The sequence below is a fragment of the Alligator sinensis genome, unplaced genomic scaffold (genome assembly GCF_000455745.1).
Source record: "Alligator sinensis unplaced genomic scaffold, ASM45574v1 scaffold170_1, whole genome shotgun sequence".
Taxonomy (NCBI): Eukaryota; Metazoa; Chordata; order Crocodylia; family Alligatoridae; genus Alligator; species Alligator sinensis.
This window is the reverse complement of record NW_005841863.1, coordinates 3,951,968-3,976,636: the sequence shown is the minus strand read 5'-3', so window position 1 is coordinate 3,976,636 and position 24,669 is coordinate 3,951,968. Positions and strand designations below refer to the sequence as shown.

General features: G+C 37.9%; 2 protein-coding genes and 1 long non-coding RNA gene across 3 annotated transcripts in view; 1 reads left to right on the top strand and 2 right to left on the bottom strand.

Moving 5' to 3' along the window:
* CEP89 (centrosomal protein 89) overlaps positions 1-24,663 on the top strand; it is a 97,976-nt gene extending 73,313 nt beyond the window's left edge. The window contains exons 18-19 of the mRNA XM_006016610.3: positions 15,261-15,430; positions 23,946-24,663. Coding sequence (XP_006016672.1) covers positions 15,261-15,430; positions 23,946-24,186 — 411 coding nt within the window. The 3' untranslated portion in view covers positions 24,187-24,663. The remainder of the gene's footprint in view (positions 1-15,260; positions 15,431-23,945) is intronic.
* On the bottom strand, positions 3,926-7,552 carry LOC112552098 (E3 ubiquitin-protein ligase RNF182-like). Its single transcript, XM_025216777.1, has 2 exons — positions 7,181-7,552; positions 3,926-4,667 (listed from the first exon to the last, which is right to left on the bottom strand). Exons 1-2 carry the CDS (start codon positions 7,243-7,245, stop codon positions 3,926-3,928), a joined length of 807 nt encoding a protein of 268 aa, XP_025072562.1. The 5' UTR covers positions 7,246-7,552.
* Positions 15,284-24,669, bottom strand: part of LOC112552099 — a 10,970-nt gene continuing 1,584 nt past the window's right edge. Inside the window, exons 2-4 of the long non-coding RNA XR_003096459.1 lie at positions 22,559-22,718; positions 22,194-22,344; positions 15,284-15,416 (exon numbers count right to left, since the gene is read on the bottom strand). This is a non-coding gene — a long non-coding RNA (uncharacterized LOC112552099). The remainder of the gene's footprint in view (positions 15,417-22,193; positions 22,345-22,558; positions 22,719-24,669) is intronic.

Here is a 24,669-nt window from a genome sequence, read left to right as displayed (position 1 = left end):
AGGGAAAGAAAAACAACTTGTGTATTTTTTGGAGAGTCCAATTATTGCACATATATGACAAAAAATAAGCATATGTTTTGATCTGAGCACATTTATAATAATGTTTGTACATTTATTTTTGGTTGCAGTAGTTTTTAGTTACCACAAGCAGCACAACTTCTCACTCAGGGCCATATTACATCCTCTATTTTTGCAAGTGGGGAAGACAACAATTCAAGACAACCAAGTACAGAGGGTGTGGGAGGGCAGGGGGACTCTTTGCATGTGATTCACGTGTGTTATTTGTATGAGCACTGAACTTCTTGATAGAAGCATATAGCCTGAAGCTATGCTGCTCTGTATGTGTATGGTGAATACAGTGGGAGCCTCAACATTGTTCATGGGATCACTGAAAAGCAGTGATAGGTATTTCCCAAGAACCAAACATCTTAAGCTATTAACTAGTCCAGGAAACCAAAATCTTGAGCAACTGAGCCATGTTTTCTGAGGTATAAGAGCAATCTGTGACGCTTAGGTTTTTTGAGGCAGATTGTCTCCAGTCCAGAATTGCACATTTAAAATTATAAATAAAAGTGATGAATAAACACACTTTTTTTTACAGAGAGGCTTGTGTGACACTTGACAGTGACTATTACTGATTATGTGTGTTGTAACATTGCCTCTTACCTTGGAAAAGAGCATGTTTCTTTGGGTTTTTGCTATGGTGAATTATTGCATTGACAGAAAAGACTATAAGAAATAGAAACTAGATTGTAAGAGACATCTAGTCCTAAAATTAAGGAGAAAATTTACTGAGAGTTAGTTAGGAAATGGCAGCAGTTACATGAGTAGGGACAGCATCCATAACAACAACCACGCTTGTACTTTTCTTAAAAATATGATAAATTCATGAAGTTCACTTTTTGGCAGACTTATTATGTCCCTTAGCCCTGCAGGATCGAGCCTGCATAATGGATGAAGAGATTGCCAGGAGACTGTCTGTGGGGCTCCTTCCATCGAATTACAAAAGTTATTTGAGGGAAAGGGGAAAGATGAAAAAGAGTGAGTCTTGAGTGAATACATATAGCACAGGGGTCAGCAATCATTTCAGGCGGAGAGCCGCTTACCCAGTTTTGGCAGGCTGTCGAGGTCCACATGGGTAGCCCTGCCCCTTGACAGGTGCCCCACCCCATGGTCACCATCTTGGGACCTATGTCCCAGGACCAGCACCGGTGAGGCCCAAAGCAGGGCACAGGCGGGCAGGGGTCTGTGGAGCTGGGCTGGGCTGCATCAGCAGGGAGAGGGGGAGCTGGCCCAGCTCCATAGAGCCCCTGCTGGCTAGGACCCCGGGCTCCTGCCACCCTGCTCTGGGCCCTGCAGGCGCTGGCCCCGGGACACCGATGTGGGCCCTGTGCTCCCACTGGCTCCTGCCCCCACTCGCACCCAGTAACCCCCAGGCCCGTGGTACAGGTGGAGGGCAGCGCACAGCCCCGACCCCCTGCTTGACAGCAGGGAAGAAGGTGGTGCTGAACATGGGGAAAAGCAGCCCCTTGTCCACCCCGTGGCTGGTGCTCTTCTGCAGGTGCTTGCAGCCCACACAGGGCTGTCTGGAGCAGGCACAGGCAAACCTCACAAGGGCTGCAAGCAGCTACAGCGTGGGGCACTGGCCATGGGGTGAGCAAGGGGCAGCTTTTCCCCCTACCCCACGCTCAGCTTTTTCCTGGGCCACTTTTCCCCAAGCTTCTTCCCTGCTTGGGATCCTCCCCTGCCCTCCCCCCTCTTCATCTGCTGGCAATGCTCCTACTAATGCAGCCCAGTATGCCGTTAGGATTCTTGGCAACAAGGGCACGCTGTTGACTCATATCCAGCTTACTGTCCACTGTAACCCCCAGGTCCTTTTCTGGAGAGCTGCTGCTTAGCCAGTCAGTCACCAGCCTATACCAGTGCATGGGATTGTTCCATCTTAAGTGCTGGACTTTGCACTTGTCCTTATTCAACCTTATGAGATTTATTTTAGTCCAAATTCTCCAATTTGTCAAGGTCTCTCTGAATCCTAGCTGTATCCTCCTGCATATCTACTACATCCTTCTGCATATCTGCTACTCCCCCACCCCTACCCCCCAGCTTGGTGTCATTTGCAGACAATGAGGGTGCAATCCATCCCATCTTCCAGGTCACTGAAGAAGATATTGAACAAAACTGGCCCCAGGACTGACCTCTGGGGCACTGCACTTGATACTGGCTAGACATGGAGCCATTGACTACTACCTTTTGAGCCTGACAATCCAGCCCATTTTCTGTCCACCTTACAGTCCACTCATCTAACCCATACTTCCTTAGCTTGCTTGCAAAAATGTTGTAGGAGATGGTATCAAAAGCCTTGCTAAAGTCAAGGTATATCACATCCACAGCTCTCCCTGCATCCACAGAGCCAGTTATTTAATCTTATTTAGAACCCCTTTTTGTGAAGCCATTTTATTCAGGCTTTGCTCCAGAGAATGGGTTTTAGCCTAATGGTCAACAGTTTGTCCTAGCTGTAGGCTCTTTTAGAGCAAGCAAAATAACCCCCTACATTTCTGCTGTATGTGGTACAACTTGAATTATTTTTTAATTTTGAGTCCCCTCTCTTCCCCCCCTCCCCCCCACAGGAAAAAAATATCTGGAATTTAAATTAATCTTTCAAAATTTTAAACAGAAACATTTGGCGTCATCATTACTTCAAAATTTAGTGGTTCATTACCACTAAAATAACAAGGCATCAAGCACATAGGTTTTTACTACATTGATTCTAAAGTTATGTACTTTTAAGTGAATTGCAGTAGGAAATAAGAATGGTTTTCTTCAGAAATGTTACTTATTTGTAGGTTTGGGGATTTAGCAGATAATTATTTTGTATGCTTCTGTATAAAAAAAACACGTAATTATGCAAACTGCTTTGCAGTTAAATTCTGGTTTACAGTAGAACCATACACAATTCAATTACCTTCTTATAAAATAACATTTAATATAACTATCAAACGGGCTTAATAAAAATGTTCCAAAAATAAATCAACCATTTTGGCTTTGGGAATTTATATTAATGAAATAAAATTTAAAATGGAGTTGTATTTTTCTAGGAATTGACCAAGTAATTATTTTAATGTACCAAATATATTTTATTAAGCATATTTTTACTGAACATTTTAAAAACAGTTTATAAATCCATTTCTACTTTGGCATCCTTTCCATCAGAGGATATTTCAGAAACAGCTAATTTCTAAAACATATTCTTGAAAACACTATTTCACTTGTCCCTATAAAAACTTAGTTGAACTGCCTGCAAGTTTGTTTTATATCTTTAAGATTTCAGCAGTAACTTATGACTTGCTAAAAACTTTACTGAGGAAAAATACATTTTTGGATAGTACGTTTTACAAATATTTATGGCACTTTCATTTTCCTTTTAGAAAATATTTGGCTCAAATCTTAGGGTTTTGTATCTTCATTCTTTCCCTAAGAATCTTAAGAAAGTACCACACAGAACTTGAAAAAGCTGACACTTAAAAGGTGTTTTTATAGCAAGTTGGAGTTGGAGTGTTTCTGATGCTTGCTCTTTAAAAAAATGGTACCACCATATTGTAGAAAACAAAATTTAATTTTTGTAATCATAGTTTTCACCAGTGATTTCTAGATATACCAATCTTTAAATGCTGGTTATGAATATATAAAGCTATTAAGAAACTACTACCTTTATAGTAAAAATTATGCTATTTAACCAGTTTTCTAGTATGTACTTGTTTTGCTTTTAAAAAAAAATAGATTTTTTTTTGCTAGCTATAGCTAAGAATGGTGACCAAGAGAGACTTAAAATCATACTGCAGCCATTTTAATAGACCATAATGTTAAATGTCTCTAATTATATCATTCCATTTCAATTAAAAGGTACAGTTTGATAAAGTAACACCTGTCAACTTCTTGAAGAGCAGTCACACATTCCTTGGCAAAGGCATTGACAGAAACCATACACAAGACAGATAGTTAGACTTGAGGGAACAAGACTGACGCATACAATTCCTAGGGTCACTTTCTGAATCACCAATAAATAGATTCCAAGAGGCAGTGAACCAAAATAGAAAAATCCCAGCAGCCACACCAGTATTCTGGGTACATGATTGCACAGCTTAGAGAAGAGATCTTGGTCTAATTGACTGTGAGAACTTAGAGATACTGAGTCAAGGCTATGGTCTGCATAATAATCTGAGATAGTGTTTTGGCTTGGAGTCCTTGTGGAGTCTCTTTGTACTTCCATGATTGTAATTACTAAGCAGTTTGAAGATCCATGGGAAGGACTTGAGGAAGCCAAGTTTTTGGGTGTTAAAACTACTTCCTTACAGTCAGAATTCCAGGCTGTTCTGTCTTTCAGCGCTAGTTTGGACATAATGTTTGTATCATTAGGGAGTCCTTCCACTTCATCTTCATGCAACTCTGTCTCATGGCGGCAAAATGGACAACTAATGCAAAGAGAGCCATCTCCTATGTGCAGTATTTTAGTCAGGCATCTAGCACATACCCTGTGGAGACAGTCCAGGATTTTGGGTTTACGACTGTGAACATTAAATCTCTGGTAACAGATTTTGCACTCCAGTTCATCATTTGGCACCTTCTCTTCCCCTTCAGTGTGAGGGTAACTCATCTTTAAATTAGGCACACTGTCAAAAAAAGAAATCAGAGTAATAAGATCTCGTACCTCTGAAAATCCCTTAAGGAATTAATAAAATCATTAATTCTCTTAAGAGTAAAGTCTAGTGATACTTATAAAACTTTTAACTTGAAAATGGTTACTGTTGCCATTATAACCCACCCTTTGTTTTCAATTTCATTTTACTTGGCAATCTGAGTGTTTACGTTAGCCACTACAGCAAACACTCCATTCACTGTACACATTTCCTGGGTCATTGACCTTTCTGTACCAATGCAATGCGGTCTTGAAACCAGAACATATAGGTAAGACAAAAACACGGATGCTCCTGTTCATGTTCTCCTTTAATAAAAGTATCTAAGTGGGGGTAAGAGGAGGGGTGCATATGTGTTCAGCTACCAGATCATTAGTCTTTAGTCTCACTTTATATGCTATGTTTCCTGTTCCTTTAGTAGTAGGGGCCAACTTTTTGGGTGCGCTACAGATTAAGCCTCATGCCCTCCCTGGGTGCTGCTCCAAACCCCTTCCTCTGCCTGATTCACTGCTCTGCTTTCTGCTCCCTGGCCCATTTGCCATGCGCCACATGCGGTACACATTCTGCAGATTGACCACCCTTGCACTACTGAATCCCTGTCTAATTAGGGCTTCCCTTTTTTCTTGAGAATGGGTTTTGGAGCCCTTGAAAATGCAAGGGCTAGCATAGGTGTCAGAACAAGCGCACACACTCAATACTTTATTTCTGTCTGCCTGTTTCTGTCAAAGGCATACCCCTCCCCCCCACCCCCGCACTGGTAATTTGCATTAAAAGTTATTGTACAACATTATCTTTTTTTTTTCCTTGGCCATTTGGGTGACCACAATAGGAGTGATCTTTCAAAATATGCTTGTCTGTGTTCTGTCATCCCCACCATATGCTCTGCTGACCAGAGTTGCTTGGATTTCACTACAGATGAACCAAATATGGTATAAGAATTCATCATATTGCTTGGCCTGAGCCAGACATTATGCAGTTATATATAGGCAAGAGTGTCTAGATAGATCAATGAATGGATGATGAAATCATGACAGGTAACAAACCTATTTTTCCTTACTAGGTGACCACTTATTGAATGCTGTTAACCACACTTCAGCAGAAAAAAGGACTTTGAAATTTGAAATCAAATTATGGTCTAACATTGACAAGTGTTTATAATGTGCTTTGCCTTAAAGACAGATCTCATTATCATGCATAAATGCTCCTGGTACACTGTTCTATGAGTCTGAAGCCACAAAAGAAGCTTCACAGTTGCTCATTTTACTGTGTTATGCATATACTGTTATTATTAAGTAGGTATAGCATAGGGTTCAGTCCAGTTTTCTATCAAAACGTTCAATTTTTTAAAGGAGCCAAAATTAACATATAGATCCTGCAAACACATGGACACCTAAGTACCTTTATAAAGATAAGTGACCAATCAAGCTCATTGTGACCGTTCACATACTTGAAGTTATATGCAGGACTGAGGCCTACAAGCATCAAGTCTTTTGACTTCTTATTTTATTTTAGGAACACCATGATCATGGTACACACCATTTTTTATTTGCATTTACCAATTTGTGTCGTCAGGTATCTTAGCAGTTATCAATTACCTTACAAAGGGGATTACTCAAACTGGTGAAGTCTTAGGGTAATACAGTATCTACATACTTGATAGGGATGTAAACACAGACTTAGGTGAAATGTCTACCAAGATATAAATATGAAGAATTACAACATAATTAACAAGGGAATGAACTGAACCTCATATCACTGCCAGGGTTCCTTCTTGGGTACAGAAATGGAAAGAATTAAGCCACCTCTCCTGCATACCCAGCACAGAGGCAGCCCCAACAGCCATAACAGCATCCTCATGCCTCTATTCTGGAAAATTAGCTTCTTTGCTTAACGCATGCCACTTTGGAGGGTTACTTTGTGGAAAAAAAGTACCTGAAGTATGCAAGTAAGCATACTAGTTGCATTTAAAAAACAGAAAATGTTTATATGAAATGTTTCTTGAGCCTAGAAACCCACATTCTCTCTGTAGAAGGAGTTGTTTAGGAATAATTGGTATTTTACTAAATGTTTAGCTTTTTTAAATCTCTCAAGGCTGGAAGATAGCTTTTTCAGTGCTGGGGGGTAGGGATTATGGTTAAAACAACTAGTTTACTTTTTTCCTCTAACTGAAGCATGAAAAGGTTAAATATACTTTGCATGGCAATTGCCATTTATTTATTCAGCCTTTAGAAATCATGGCTGTGGAAAACTATTTGCTGTACTTATTTTTTCATTGTAATATATCCATATAGTTATAATACAGCAGTGTGATAGCAGATTAGGGATAATTAACTGTCGTTCATTACCTGGCCAGAAAGAAACCATTTTGCAACCAGAAATACTTTCATTTCCTTAAATCTTGGAGTAAGATATAGGCCCAATTGAAGTCAGTGGAAATTTTCTATTGACCTTAACAGAGTCAACATTTTATTCCTTGTCTTGAATATTACCGGGAATGATGCTGTCTCCTGGGCGACAGTGTGGGGCTTTCATTCCTTTCAGTCCTGAACAACATATAGTGGCAGATAAGCCTTCAAGGTAGTTGCTAAAAACCAAAGCTTTGCATCTCTTCTACAAATTCATAAACATGCTCTGGGAAAAGAAAATTTTGAAGTCAGACTGAATGGACATTAGATGAGCTTTTTCTTTCTTCTTCCCTTTCCTTATATCTACTTATCAGCCTTTCAGATAATTTGGTACTAGTTGGATTTCTAGTGTACGAGGAGTGTATAGTAACAGCATTACACATATGCCTGTATTTATTAATGCTTTTTTTTCCTTAGACTAATGATCAAGATGGGAAGATCTTCCTTTTCTTTTTGAACATGGGAGCACACTGTGCCATGCCACTCCACATGCTCTGTTCTCCAAGTGAATGTAGTAGCCTTAGTATGGCTCTGGGCTTGTGTCAGTAAGCTCAATAGCTCTACTAAGCCAGGAACATTACACTGAGGTCTTAAATTTAATGTTAATTTAGTTTTCTGTGCAGTTTTAAATTTCACACTTGTGGGCTGAGTGCTGATGACAGGCACACCATAAATAAATACATATACACAAATACAAGACAAACACTTTAATGCCAATTTGCAATTACACTGCAAAAGTCAGTGGCAACTTTTGACACTTACATACATACATAATCTCTACATCATCATTAACCATTCAAGTGTGAATTCAATTGTGTAATAGAGACCCTTTCCACTGATTTCAGTGGGCTTTGAATTAGACTGGTAATGTGTGCGCATAACAGCAGTTCCAGATTTAAATCTCCATCATAAATTCTGATGAAGTAGTTTTTTCACTGAATGCACCGAGTGCATTTTGCTGCAATGAGAACCTCACCTCTGTATTTTTAGGTGCTTGTTGACTGATAGAAATCCAAAAGCCTTTCTTTTATGTCCAGTCCTGATTTCAACACAAGACAATGTAAAGGTCATTCCATATGTAAAGGCTGCTTCCAGACATTAAAAAAAACAAAACAAAAACAAAGCACCACACTTTACCAGAAGTAGCAACGCATTACTTTGACCTAGCTCTGCAGCGTCTGTATATATTTGGTGCTTTTATTTAATAGCTGATTCAATCAGCTATTAGATAAAAGTGCCAAAAAAGCCACAATTAAGCATCTAATCTATACAGAAATTGGGCGAGCTGGGTCCAACTAATGCAGTGCCTATTCTGGGCAAGTGCTGGGCTCAGTGCGGCAGTGTGCTGAGTTAAAAGTAAAGCGCTGTTTTTTTAATGTCTGCAAGCAGCTAGATCTCAGGATACTGACAAACAAGAGCCTTCAAAGATGGATAACAACAATCTGACAACAGAAGGACTAAGGAAGGAAAACATAACTTGCCAGAGCTTCAAAAGCCTAATTGTCCTAAAATTCTAATATATCAGAGACCAGCCTGGATGAGTGATCACAGTGGGTGTGTCTACATGTTCATTAATCTGCCTTCAGTAATGTACATTCAAATTTAGTCCCTCCATTGTGAGGTACTAGAAAAAGGCACATTAGCCTATTTTAATGCACATTAGTGAAAGCACATGTTTTTTGTGATGCTTTAATGTGCATTAAAATAGGCTAATTTACATTAAAATGCACCCAGTGTGTCCAGTTAGGAAGAAACCAGAAGTCCAAAACATCTTATTTTCTCAAAATTAAATATTGTATCCTACTGTGTACAGAGATTTGTCTACCAAGTAGAGCTATGCATATCAAAGGAGCAGACTGGCTGAGCACATCAGTAGGCTAGGCTTGGAATGGGCCTTGAACCAGGGCATCTTCATTCTAATGGTAAACACCTCACATGACTTAAATTTCAGTTCTGGCAGCAGGAGCAATGCAGGGACACATCTCTACTTCACAGAAGAAACCGTGGAAACAGATGGCTCAATAGTAAGTAGCAGGACTTTCTCTTCTGCCAGTCCTAGCACAAATGCTGAAGAACATTAGGAAACAAAGAACCTAAATTAGTGTCATAGTACCTTACAGTAAGACCAGCTACTTTGACTTCTCTGTGTAGCTTCTCAAATGCACACATTTACCTAGAGACCATAATTTCTTTCTGACAGGGCTCTTTTGTATTTCAATCCAGACCAGTGTCCATAACCATATGGGCCTTTTTCTCTGGAAGATGCACATTTCTAACTTGAAGATAAAAATCTACTCTTACAGAATAATGAACTGCTTTGTCAAGGACTTGCTTCTGATATGAAGGAAGGCAAAGACAACACCAAGAAGCTCCAGCATACCCGTGATCCTTGATTTCTTACAAGCCAAAATGAATCTTGAGTTTCAAACCATCTGATAGGCCCCCTCTACACTGACATGTATTGCACAATTAACTGAAGACCAGCTACACGTGCAAAGGAGCTATCACAAAATAAAAAGCTCCAACCACCTATAAAGTTAGACCTCAAAAATGTGTACTAACCTCATAGTTGCTTGCTCTCAAGTTTTAATTTGTATGTTGGCAGGGATCCCAACCACAGGGGTGCACCATGCCCAGTGTAAAACCTCCAGGCCCTGGGGATTGAGGCTGCCATGATCCCTTGGGCTAAGGGGTGCAAAAAACCACTGGGGCTGCAGGATCACCACAGGGTGATTCCCCCTGTTCTGCGAGTGCAGGTAACCCCTGGGGCCAGAGGATCACCACTGTGGGGTACATGGGCTGCCCCCATGCTGAGAGTCTCTCAACTGGGGCACATGGGGATTTAGTTCCCTTTGTGCTGGCAATAAGGAGCGTAGCAGGAAGCAAGATTGTGGAATCAAGCATTAGATCCCATCATACCTTCACCTACATGTGTTAGAGGGGGCTATAAAGACAGGCAGGTATTAAAGCTTGTGCGTGTTCTCTATGCCTCCTGAATCATTCTCTGGTTTCGCCAAACAGCAAGACTGGCAAAAACAGAGACTGTCTTTATAAATTTAACAGTTTCTGTTTCATAGCACTTGCAGCTCAGTGATCTTCAATCTATGGCATCCCTCACTTTTCTTCTTCAAAATTAATGCATTTTCCTCTATCTATTATGTCCCTGTAGCAATTATGCAGAGTCAGGATACTTATCTGCAATTAAGCATGATATTGAACTTGTCTTTAGGACTCCATTTCAAAAGCAATTGAACTCTCATATGAAATTAACAAAATAAACCACCATTACATGAAGGTGATGGTTCTGGTTTCTGTACAAGTGCTAATTATTTTCTAGGAAGATGCTTGTAGAAACTTTGTCTTTGAATCAAGCCAAGCCACAGGTCCTCAATAAAGACCCCAAAAACACTAGTACACAGATTATGTGCACACTATTCTTAAGGGTATTTAGTTTCATTTTTAAATTAACAGCTTATTTATTATTATTGTTACACCTGCTCTTCCAGCCCCAAAATATTTCTATTTTTGCTCAAACTTTCAAAAAAAATCTCCCCGTCAGGCAAAGATACCTGAAGAATTGTCACATTGAAAGTGACTTACAGAAATCAAAGTGTATTTTATCACCACACACTAGCAGGTGTCTCTTAGAATGTGTCTTTGGTTCTGCACAGAAATGCAATAGGCAGGTCTGAGGGCTGAATGATATGTTCAGATTGACAACTTTGTCTAACTGAGTTACTGTGGAATAACAAAAATGACAGCACTTCTATAAAACATAGCAGTTTTGTGATTCAGAAGACATGTTTTTACTTTCAGATACAGAAAATCAGGAGTTGGCAAATATATACTGAAGCGATGCGCGCATTAGAAGAAATTCTAATATTTATTTCTACACAAATCCGTTCTTATGCTTGTAGGGCCAGACTTTCAACAACAGACCTTTATATAGGAACCATGTCTGAGGGCATGCATCAGTCAGGTTTTGTTTGTGCAAATTCTGACTTGCATAGTGACAGCAACTTTCAGAAATTAAAAGTTCTGTCAGTATTTGTGCTGTACCATGGAGTGAATGACCATCATATATATACCATGGATCTATCTACCATTCTCTTATAGATTATGTTTGTATTGGAAGTTTTAATATTTAAGTACAAACTAATTCAACTACAGTTATAAGTAGGGACCTACTTAAATTGCAGCAAGACACGTTTTTTGCAGCCCTCTCTTAGCACACAGAGCTGATTTTGTGGTGGCCCCGCCCCTCGGCACTAATTGGCAGAGAGGCCCAGGGGGGAGACCACCATCTTGATTGCTGGCTGCCCTTCCTCAGCACTGGTTGTCAGGGTGGCACTGGCAGGGGGAGGAGGGATGAGGGGGCAGCTGCCATTTTGCCCACTGTCCTTCATGCGGCCCTGCCAGCTGGTGCCTTTCCCTCTTGGCAGTGAGGACCAGTGGCTCCCACTCGGGGAGCCAGCATTTTATTTTTTTTAAGGGTCGGGGGGGGGGGGGGGGCGTGGGGGGCCGGGGTGGGGTTTAATTGTTTATTTTGTGGACAATCCCGGATTTCACGGTTTCCACAAAATCTGTGAAACCAAGAATTAAGTAGGTCCCTAGCTATAAGGCTAGCGTGGAGAAGGCGAACAAATAGGTACCTTTAGAAGTTAAGCATTAAGTTGAATTAGGATGAATAAACTTGACTTTCTCCAATGCATGTTAAAAAGACAATATGTTTTTGGTTCTACGTAGCAGTTACAAATTTACTTGTAACCTCATTTTATTTGACATATTTTCTTTAAAAAGAAATGAGATGTAAAAGTATATTTGCATTTGAAATACTGAAACCCCACATCAGAATTTCTATAAGGAAGGTTAACTCGGTTGTATTTCATGTACTGTGGATTGGATCAGTCATGTAACATTCGTGGTGTGGACTATTTTGTATAACAATACTATCTCAGATACTTAAGTATTTTCAAGGAGGCTGAGTTGATTGATTTACCAATCTTAACTTTTCAAACCAACTAACTAAAGCTTAGTTAGTTCGTTAACTTTAGGTCACACCCTTACTTTTACTTAATGAGCCATCTTGTTGGCTATGCTGAATTTCTTCATTATGTAGGTACATTAGTAAATATATGAGAGACTGGGGCCTCAGTTTACTGCATTTAATAATACTAATGCTTTATTGTTGGACAACAACATTTGCCCACAGATCAAAGCTAATTTACACAATTATTTAATTCCTCTTATCTGAATTTAGTAGTGTGAGGGGCTATAAAATGTCTAACAAAACAGAAGTCTGGTGATGGAACATAATGGATCCCTCAGGAACAACGCAGATGTTTAAGTTTATGTACCTTTTGAATTCCAATTTTAGGATGAATCTGCAAGGTAGCAAAGGTAACAAACTGTCCATATAACAACCTCAAAACAAAAACTTGTCTACTAGTTCTAGTGTTGCAGTGGTGCTCAGAGGGACTATTTTCCACAAAAAAGGAATCAGTCTCTAAATTGTTTGCTCAGAAAATATAAATTCACCATTGCAAAATTTATCTCGTTTCTAGAAATTTGCAATTTTGTTTTTATATATATATATATAAAAACAAAATTGCAAATATAATATAATTAATTTTTTTTTTTTAAAGAAAAAAAGTCTCCAGTTTTCATGGAAAAAGCTTGCAAGGTGGCAAGTAAAAAAAAGGATTAATGTTGTTAGTTTAATTTCAGGCTTTAAAGGAAACACCAAGATTTTGGGGACCCAATTCATGATTTATGAAATCTTTAATTTGTTATTCTCCAAAGTTAGAGACTGTAATTTGTACTGATGTTCTAATTATTACAAGCAGACACTCCCTTCACTTTCTATGCAACTCCTTTTGTAATCTGTGGGCCTGAATTACTATCAAGGCCTAATGATCTGATTTTCAGATACTAAGCAAAAGGATGCCTAATTGCTATTGCAGTCAAAAGGATTTGGAAATGTATTGCAATTCAGAAAAATCAAACTTTAAAGCAATATGGCATGGAACTATGTAAAATATGCCAAGGCACAAAAGGTAAAGATCAGGTAAATGACTACTCCAGAAGGAATTGTGGTAGGGGAAGCTGCTTTACTGTAAAGGGGAAAAGACTGAACATTTAATCAGCTGCATCTAGAAGCCAATGTTTTTCATGACAGCCTGTTAAAACTTTAATTGGGTCCAGTTTTAAAGCCATTTCATTATTCTGCAGATTGATTCAGTATATTTTATCCCTGCGGTATTCATGAATATAAGGACTGCAGTAACTAATGAAACTCTGAATTACCAGTTGTCATAACGCACCACTTCAGTCTTAGGCCTCTTAAATGCCCAATGACAGTTCTGTTTACTCACCCTTAAATGTTGTCAAAATAATTGTCTGTATAATGCTCACAAATGCGTGACTTCAACCTCATTTCATGACTGTAATGATCGCGCACAGTTCTAAAGCCATTCCTTCTTCCCTGCCAACTACTTATCCATTGGCCAGTGCTGACCAGGCGGCACTAAGATAACTTATTATTTTTCACACCATATGCAAGGACCACATGAGACTTGAAGGTCTTCTGCATGTTGTTGGTATTTAAGTCCCAAAGTCTCTTGATTGCTATATGGGGATATGATAGGGAGGAGTGGAGGTAGAGAGGGCATTTTCTACCTTTCTTATTGAAGGTGGCTTCCTACTCCATGTGAAGGCTTTTTGGACTACTGCTCTGAGGCATCTAACTCTCCCCATGCTCTCTGTGTATAGCGAAGCAAGGTGCCTAATTCTGGGTTTGGATTCCAATCTAGAGGCTCAACACTTAACTTGTAGGCATGTAAGCTTTTATTGCAGCAAGCTGACATGCAGAATCTAGCCTTAATATCTAGATGCAGAATTTAATATTATTCAGTTCTGTACATTTATGTCCAGAGAAGCTGAAGTGTTCAAATGGAACCTGTAGCATGTGCCACATACCTTAAAATATATTTTCAACTAACATGCATGATTCCCATTGTTGCCCATCATTCCATACTAGTTCATCCCCATCTCTTTTTAAGATTAAGCCTCGATAGATATAATTGAATTTGCAGGAGATGAGTATTTTTAAACCTTCAATTCACAAAGTAAAAATTTTCTAGTTCTGCTGCACTTTTCACACAAGATTCTAATTTCAGATCCATACGGATGTAGTGAGGGAGGCCTCTAAGTTTGACAATCATAATCATGACTTCACCTTCTGTTTGTAATCATTAGCAGGAAACAACCTACGTAAGATTTCCTTAAACACAGTTTTGTCACAATCAGAGAGAGGGATGTGCATAACACTAAGCTTTCTTAAGTCAAATATTTCTGACAGTTCCACATCGTAGCATATGATATAACAGAGAAGTTGACTTGGAAAACCAGATTACATTTCATACGCAAAATATTTTTTCTATTCTGAGGGTACAAATGACTTGTATCAAAAGGAAGGAAAAAATCTCCCCAGGGCCTGCATTAAATGTTCATTCAATTGTTTGTTAACTAATTTAAGTGTTTTTTGTTTGGTTTTTTTTTACTTCTGTGCAAGTTATTCTAACCACCGAGTTGTTCAGCTATGTACAGCATTCATGTAAAGGAACAAAACATACTTTGGTATTATGAAAATAAAACCCTTTTCTTGTACATTTAATGTTATTAGGAAGCCAGCCTACTTTTCTCTCCTAGCTTTAAGACTACAGAATTGATAAAGTACAGGCCTTCTAGAAGTATCTGCTTCTTCACATTACACACTGATAATTAGTCTTGACTGGTGAACAAGTGGATAAGCAACATGTGCTGTGAAGTGTAGCTTTGCATCCAGAATACCAAATCCCTATTTGTTTTGCTGTTGCTATCTATCATTTTCACCCAAAAGACAGACCTCGGTATAACAAACTATTCAGACCACACAGTTGCCATATATACTGTGGAAAGCATACACTTATTACCTACTGACTAATAAATACTTAAAAAAAATATTTCTGTATGACCTACCTGATTTATTTGAGCAAGTCATCCGTGATGTAAAGATCAAGCCACAGTGATAAAGGAATGTTGTTAGCTGGCTATTTTGCTGGTATTAATTATCCTCAGCACCACCTTGTGTAACCATGCTTTCCCCATAATCTTTAACTCACAGGTGTACAAAAAGAAAGCAGCTGGGAAGCTCGGAGACATCAATCTCAAAATGACTGAGCAAGAGAAGGAATTTGCTGGGAAGACTGCTCAGTACCAGCAAGAAATGAAGCACCTCCAGCGGCTGCTGCAAGACAAGCAGGAAACCCTTGACGAAGTGCTGCAGCAGAAAAGGTAAGGCAGTCACAGCCAAAAACAAACCAATTAGATCTGACTGGTAAAAAGGGGGGCAGCTGCACAGCTGCAGGCACTTGCTTTTCATCAAAGCCCCATCTAGTAGATTCTGGGTACATTCTCTCACTCATGCCTGGACTATATTGAAAAAAGCTGAACTCCCCCTTCTAATTGTCCTCCTCCTACCTCCAGGAAAAAAAATCAAGAATCCAGTTTATTGTGATAGATTTCAGCTGGTCTTAATACCATAATTATAGAAAAAGCTCCTGATGCCTCATTGTATCTCAACAAAAAATTAATATGTTCAATATCAATTTGAACTCAACCTTTAATTCTTTTAAGTGTCTATAAATCACTAAGGTGTATGATAATTTATTTAAAAACATTTTCCATTGAGGACTGAAGCACAGTTTTTACTGACAGTTTTCTGACTAATGGGAAGTGAAAGCAGTGAGATGAGTGCAGAGTTATGCAGGGGTCCGTTTTTGGATGATAAATACTGACACTTTGTTGGTATACCAAGATCCATGAATGTAGATTGACAGCATGAAAACTATAAAGGGAAATCAAAATAATTTAACAAATTTTGATGAGATTATGACTGTGTTAAAGTATCTTATTAACATTAAAGTGTGTTTTTAAAGAGATTTTTCCTTCTAGTGGTGGAAGACTTCATAGCACATTGTCATTATCATAAAACAACAACAGTAGGAGAGAGCTAATTAAGCAGTTATTTTTTTTCCAAATCATTTCAGCCACTGTGAAATAATGGATTTAAAAATTATGGAAACCAATGCTCAGTCAGTCCCATCTGTGTCTGCAGTATCAGCAGTTTTATTTTCTTTGTTCATACAATGCCATTAAACGGGATTAAATAATTAGTAACTACATAAACACTTTGATAGACCTCTGAAAATTGATACAGAATATTTTGATCCTTTCCGATTTCTCTGGAGACTGTCAGTTTGAAGTCTTAACTAAGTAAGTACCTCTTTTCCATCTATGCTCAAGTCAACATTTTTTTTGAAAGAGCAAGCAATTAAGTGAAGGAGATCTATATAATGTACATACATTCAAAGTGCAATTATGTGGAACACTTTGGTATTGGCTATACGCCTGAAGAAAAGGGGGGTTAAACTACTCAACCAAAAAACCAATTGCAAGTATAATTACTTCAAATATTTTTTTCCAAGGATAAATCTCACTTTAAGTCACTCTTCCTTCTGAAGCTTGAATTGACTTTCTTTTTTCCTGATAAAATGCCTCTCAAATAAGGTAATTAGTTACACCCTGAAGAAGCTGCATCTATGTCCAGCATTATACCAATGAATATTAATGCTTTTTTTTTAATTTTTATTTAGCTAGAGTAGTAAGGAAAGGCTGGTTCATGCAAATATTCACAATACTAATGTCACAAAGAGAGATGCTTTGCATTCAGACAGACTCTTTCATTATAATAGTATGAGTGCTGACTGCCTTATTCTGATGCTTGCTAAATCTTGCCAGCATTTACTGGAATACAAAATGATAAACAGCTGATAAAGTAAAGCTTTTATGTTAATTGTATATTAATTTTCAAATATATAGATTCATAGATGTTAGGGTCAGAAGGGACCTCAATAAATCATCGAGTCCGACCCCCTGCATAGGCAGGAAAGTGTGCTGGGTTCAGATGACCCCAGCCAGATGCCATGTTTTGGTTCAACTCTCCTTTTGTTATATTTTATTTGCAAGAGTTATATAAGAATCTAAATTGAAGCAAATAAATACTTATCACTGAGGGGCAGATTAAGTATAAAAATCAAGAATATCCCTTTTATTTTTAACCATACAGATTTTTTTAAGTTTGGTACAGTGAGCTTGGTTATTTAAGCTCAAATAATTTGTATGGCCTTTCATGCAGATCTTAAACATTTTATTTTCAATAAAACTAGATAATTTTAGCTTTGGGTTCAGATAGTGTATTATCAATAATTCAAATAAGCATTTAAGAAATAAAACTAAACACTATCTGATGTCTATCTGGCACACAAATTAAAAGTTCATTAATTCTGTCATCTGTCAGCTCCACATATTTCTGGCTTTGTAAGGTTTATCTTTATCTCTGCCCCCTCTCCCAACCACAGACTGTCAGAGGAATAAAGCGGAAGGAGAAATTACTTGTAGGTTAGATGTCACTAATCATCTGTAGCTTGGCAACCAGCATCACTAGTGCTGGGACAGTAATGTACTGATGTAGTTTCATTTCCACTCAGCACTATTCAAGCAGCAAATTTGCAGTCCAGAAAATTGTTTTCAGCAGACAGAGAATTCTAAATGTGAATTTAAAATAGTTGATTATAAAAGATAAAAATATTCTGACTACTGTTTAAACTGAGACTGAAATAACAGACTGAATGCAGAATTTAATTGATGTTATAATTAGTAGGCCAAGATTTTTTTTTAATCAAGAAAGCTAATGTAATTAAATATTTAACTGAAGGTAGGTTAAATATTTGGCTAGCAAAAGCTAGTTTGTTTATGTATTTATGTTTCAATAATTGTTCTTTTGAAAGACAGTAAATCAAAGCAAATGATAATTGTAAATATGTTGATTACATAGAATTGTACTCAAAAGAAATATGCTTAGGTGAAGAAGACCCTGGGCTGATGCAGTGTCCTTTACTTACACTATTGAATTGCTTTCATTCAGGGGAGCTAGGAGCCAGATATAAGCTATGCCTTTTGGTTTTTGAGCTTTTGTGAGAGGTAGTTTACTTAGAAATAATACCATAAATAAATGCCAATGTTCTATTTTCTGAGCATGTTTTTCATTTTATGTATTGTTCAGATTGCCAACAAAAATGTAGGCTGCCATAACCCCATTTGGCTTTGAGGAATTTGTATTAGAGGTCAATCCTTGAAAGCCATGTCTTGAAATGAGACATTCCTCCTGGGGCAGGACTCTCAGGTTTCTATAATGAAGCACATTTACCCAGTGGCAGCAACAGGGTCTCTAGAAATGGAACTGCCATTCTAAATCTGTCTACATTAAAAATACTTAGATGAACACACAATGAATTATACAAATATATAGCTATGTTAAAGAAACACACAACATTTTAAAAAGGTCTTGCTATTTCTTGAAATAACTATTTCCAAATAGTTGCCTTTCCCAGTCAGTGTGCCCAGTTAAAAGGGTCAGGAACATATTTCAACCCAAGTATTTAATATTAAAGACCCTGATTTCTTCCTTTTACCACATTATCATTAAAAATAAATGACAAATGTACATGCCTGGATATGCTTCCTGCAGCCTGCTGTAATCACCAGACCACGGCCCTCCTGGAGCCAAATACAGAATCTGGGTTTCCTGTTACCTGATATTTTGCTGCTCTCTCATAAATAGCTCTGTAACTCACTACTAAAGAACTTAACATTGATTTTATTCCTTGGAATTATAAAAATAAAGATATCAACTGAAAAGCTGGCTAGGCCTTGTATAGTTTGATTTCAAATTCATAAATATACTGCAAATTGACCAGAAAGTTGAGATGTATTAATTTCAGATTTATTCATATATAAGAATAATACAATTTTTAGGAATGACAGATTTGCATACAGCAGGTTTTAATTAGCTGAGGAACAGTCATTCAGTGTTGGGTCATTTCATTTTTGCAGCTCCACGTCAAGTGCCGTCAGTTACTTATAATTCTTTAGGCTGCTTTGACCTAACTTGTTTCCTGCAGCATAACATGCATCAATCTTTCCAGAGGCTCTCATCACATCTTGGGAGAGCTCAACTGCAACAGAAACTCCTAGCACACTGCTGGCTTTGCTGGCTTTCTAATAAACACTTATCTCCTCCTTTTCACTTGCTTCCTAATTTTGTCCTTCAGCTTCATAATTAGTAGGTGATCACTGGAAATGCTTTCATAAATCTGGATACATTAATGCGTAGCATTTTATGTAACATTTAGAAGCTCAATTCTCCAGTCTTGTACCTGATATAGTTCTTTACCACTGTGAAAAGTAGCAGCACGGGTAGAAATGACTACACAAGGTGCCAGACTGGAGAATCAAACCCATAATACCTAAAGCATTTTGCAAACATTAATTTATGAGATGAGTGCAGTTTTATTTTTAAAAAATGGGGAAATTGAGGTACAATTAAGAAACTTGGTGAGGTCACTATTAGATAGAATTAAAACTCAGGATTTCTAGGATATAGGCCAGATCCTCAGTTAGTATCATATCCAAATATTCTAAGGGTTTGTGCCTGTGAACTACTTACCATGAGATAAAAAGGGAGTGGGTACCACATATCAGCTACTTCAGGGAAACTCAACTTTCACTTACCATGGGGCAAAGTTCTAACTGTAAGCACTATTTCACTGAGGGCTAAGCTGATACCTTTTAACTTTCAACTACAGTGGGGTAAGTGCATGTATATAGGCACTTAATGCAGAGCTGTTGATGTTCAACATCCCTTTTGCCTCGCTGCGATGGTTAACGTACCCAATTCCCTAAACAGAGTTGTGTGTACGTCAAAAAAGAATGACCGTCTCTTTTACTGATCTACTGACCATCAGCATTTTCTTATCTTTTTTTGCATAGTGTTGGAGTGATGTCGTAGCTATGATGGCCCAGGAAATATGCAAGAAGCAAGGATCTCTCTAGGCAAGGTATCATTTATTGGCCCAAATGTACGGTTAGGATAGATGCAGACAAGCTTTAGGTCACCTTCAGGTCACCTGAGGCTTTAGGTCGTCTTCAGGTCACCTCATCTTACTCTATCCCAACCGTGCAGTTGGTACATTAAAAGATAAATCACCCACAGAAATCCTTCACAGAAAATCCTTCACGGAGATCTTTTCATAGTCATTTGAACCATATGATACTTTTTTGCTCAAAATTTTTATATTTTTGTTTTTCTTTATAAAATGTACATACCAAAAACAATGTTGGGCTTTATAAAGTATTGCTAATATAAGCATTCTTCTTATTCAGCATTGGTGCTTTTCTGGTATTACAGCATCCTAGCATTTGCTTGAAGGCAAAATCTTGGGTCCAGTGAAGTCTATCGCAATGTTACCACTGACTTCAAAAGTACAGGATTTAGTCCTGTGAGAAGAGTCTGCCTCCTTCCCCCACCCCCCATGTGATAGCTTCTAAAGAACTGACTTGCAAATAGTAAATTCCTTAAATCTGACAGATTGAATTATCTCCCTTTAAGGCAATTCCTTTTCTCACTATTTCTTAAGTTCCAGCTTTATTCCAAAAATATTATAGAAATTCACATCAACTTTCTGCTTTACTAAATGCACAGGATTTGGTACTATATTCCCCATTTAAAATAGCTAATATTCATAGCAGGGCTATTGTTTATAAGGCAGGTCTATCTATGAATCATCCATTTTCCTCTCTTAAATGAAAAAGATTATATCTGAAACATGTAATCTAAGTTGTGAATGTAGCTGCAGGGTAAGAATCAGGTTTGTAAATGCCATCCAGTCTTATTTGTCTCAGAATAGTGTTTTCTTCCTTGTGTGATTTTTCTAGGTCACACCATATTTAAGCATATAAAGGCTCTGCATTGGTATAATACGTAGCAATTTGTTGCAGCTGCTGTACTTTCAGAAGACATGGCATGGCTCTTGCACATATAAAACATGGCTTCAGAGTTTGACTAAAACAACCTGTTTATCCTCAGAAAAGAGTCAGCAGTTTAGAAACTCTGCAGTCCTACATAGGTTGGAAAGATGAATCACGCAATTTTACTTTAGGCTCTCAGATGAAATTACCAATAACAGTTTGGTCTTCATGATGAGATGCTTATGCACAACAGAGTGAACTGAGGTAAATCACTGAACTAGCTACTGAGAAACTGAGGCTGAATTAATTTGGGTCAGTCAATGAGAAAAGCAATGAATTCTGTTAAGCAGAGTCTACCTCAGCACTTCTGTTGTTTGGTTTCTCATCTTAAGACATTAATTTAATATTAATACTCTTTAATATCATATGGGATATTAAGTCTTTCTAATTAAGCTTAGTTGAGATTGGACTTGAATTTTCACCCTTAATTTAGGCAGCCATATACTCATGAGAAGGGACCTACCTAATTCACAGGGGCCGTCCCGCCATTTCGCAGGCAGAACACAGGCCCAGGTAGCCATTTCATGGGTGGAGCGCAGCAGCCCTTCTCCTGCCAAAAAGTTTCAATTCAAAATGTGTGTTTGAGTTTCAGTCTTCCCTTCGTCACTGCCGCTTAATCTAAGGTTTCTGCTCTTGAAGTGTATTCATTGTCTAATTTGGGAAGGCAGGCCCCATAATCTTAGCATTGCAACAGAAAAACTTGTGAATTCTGTTTAGTTCTTAACATTTTCCCCGTCTCATGTAAATGATTTAAGAATCTGGCCCTCTAAGCAATTAACAGTTTGTTTCTCTCTCAGCTCTTATGCACGTTGTTTCCTTTTAAGCAGGGCTTAAAGTAGATCTGTTTATTAGAACAGTCATTTTTCAAGTTTCAGATAGAAAATGTAGAATGGAGGAAAAGAGAAAGACAAGTGTAAGGCAAACACTCAAAAGGAGCAGCTAGGACAGAGACTTCAAATAGAAACAACCCTGCACTATTGGGAGAGGAGGAGTTGAGTAATTCCGTGCTGGGACTTAAGAGAATAGCGAGATGGTCAGAATGTAATAGGAGAAAGGTAATTTTAGAGCAGTATTTTGAGTAGACTACTTGGGCTACACGGTTTTAGTTAAAAGAGGCATCAAAACTCACTTAGCTGCTGGGATGGGAGTACTGCTGAGACAGTTTTTTCTCTCCATTTCCTCTTGGTCTTTCCTCGTAAAATAATTTTCAACAAATTGTTTCTTGTTTACTTCTTCTCCAGCAATTCTTCATATTATGGGACTGAGCAGTCTGTGTACAGCTGAGAGTCATAAGCATAAACCAAAGCATAAACTGAGGACATAATATACTGTCTGTAAACAGAGTAAAATGTTCATTTTCTTAGTTTAACACCAATTAGGCAAGCATTATATAAATTAAGTCTAGATTTTAACCAGTATGTATGTGGACTCTATACAGTCCACACACATTCACACAGACTCTATGCATATATGAGCGAGAGAATGAAGACTTACTGGCCATTTGATCCAAAAGGAAAACTTCAAAACATCTGAGGATGGCATTTCAGCATACGGGAGATCTAAACAAGTGCATAACTGAACATAATGATTGATTGTGCTCATGATGCTCCAACACCTGTTATATTCCTGTATAAAAGCTGGAAATCATGCAGGTCTTTAAATGAAATAAAAAGACAAATAGTAAGGGCCTGGTGCATACATCCCATTATTTGCATCAGTTTATTCCTAGAAGGCACAGAAATCTGACACCTTATGGATAAAGCAGCAACCAAAACAAGCCAAAGGCTTCTCAGTTCTTTTATTGAGATAATTTAGGAGGTTGTGAGGCTATCAAATATCATATAATACTAAGCAAAACCACAGTTCATGAATCAATTACTCTAGCAGTTTAGAAGAAACCTTAGGGCAGAAACTGACATAAAATCACCACAGAATAATTCAGGTGCTATCAGACAAGAAGATATTTTGTGTGTGCTCTTAGCAGGTGTGACCACAGGGCAAATGAGATGAATTCAAATTGGATATCCTCCTTTCCTTGATAATGGAGATTCTTTATAGAGCTCATCCGCCAGAGTTTTCATGTTTTACTTCCCAGAGCTAGCAGTGGGCAATCATGATTTATAAGGTTATTTTGTTGACGTGTCAACATTAACTAAATGTTGTTCTATCGAAGTTAGAGTCTAACATATAATGTTGGTATTTGAAATGAACCTGTGAGACTGGTGTGGTGGCAGTGTAAGTGTCACAGCTCAGGAGCAGCTGGGATCCATTTTCTCAGATCTGAGTGTCCTCTGCAGGTAGCAATTGTTCAACTCTGATAGGAGGAGGGCAAAGGGGCAACTTTTGAAGACAGAGCCCCGGGGCTTCCTTAAGCAGAAACTCTTTTTTCATGTCTCCTGTAGAAGTGCCATATACATGAATGCTCAGAGAAGGCAAAAGAGCAAGTACTATTATATATATATATAGGGATAAATCCACCTTTCATTTTAACACATGCAAATCTCACTGATTTAAATGAGGAGTTTTACAAAGAGAGATTTGGACACAAAAGATGAACCCAGAAATAAAAGAACAGGAGGAAAGGACTCTGTTTTGATCATAGACTAATAGTTCTGGATTCCCCCTGAAAACATGCGTTTGAAAGGACCTGGTACAAGGTAACTTGTGTTTCTACAACTTAAATCACATCCTCTTTGCATGATACTTATGCTTGCTATCACTTAAAAGCACTAGAGACCAATTTAAATCAAAACTCTAGGCACTCAAATCTATGCATGATAATTCTGCTGTATTTACTCAGATCACACTATAAAAATGCAATGTTAAAGAAGCATTTGATTTGATTTTTTTTTAAAGTATTATCCTTTACATTTTTCCCTAGGAAAGTAGAAGGTGAACTTGAAATAGTATGGGAATCAACTTCCAAAGAGAATAGGAGAATGAAGGAACTCTTGCATAAATCTCTGGAGAAGAACAACATGTGGAACACTGTCAGAGTTTATGAATCTTACTTAGATGAAATCTCTGAGAAAGACTTAGTTTGTGGATATGATTTTAACTACTGTGACGTGAAGCCTTCATCAGCCACTAAGAATCAAAGTCAACAGGAACCTCTGGGTTGAGGTCAAAGATGTTTCCACATCTCACATGTGAAAGATTGATCCCAAAGAAACAAAGAGTAAAAGCTCAACGACAAACACGACCTAGCAAGACAGCATTTATCTTCTTTGATGCTATTATACTTTAACTCATCAACATAGCATTCTCTCCAAGGTAAAAAATTACATTTTCAGTCTAGATTTATTTTAATAATGCTGTTGAAGCTATTTGATAAAAGGCCATTCCTAACCCAGGAAAAATGTACAGTACCATAGTCACCACAGCATGCCAGCTCTACTTACCAAATTAAAAACTGATAAATAATTGCCACGCTCACAAAACATGCAAATATTGCTACAAAACAAGTGAACAATAAGAGATTAAGAGATAAAGATTTCCTACTTGATAAATGATGCCTAAGCGTTTATCAAATGGTTTTTAATTAATGTCAGTTTATAAAAAAAATCCAACAAAATTACCTAAATTTCCAAAATATGGTATTTAAT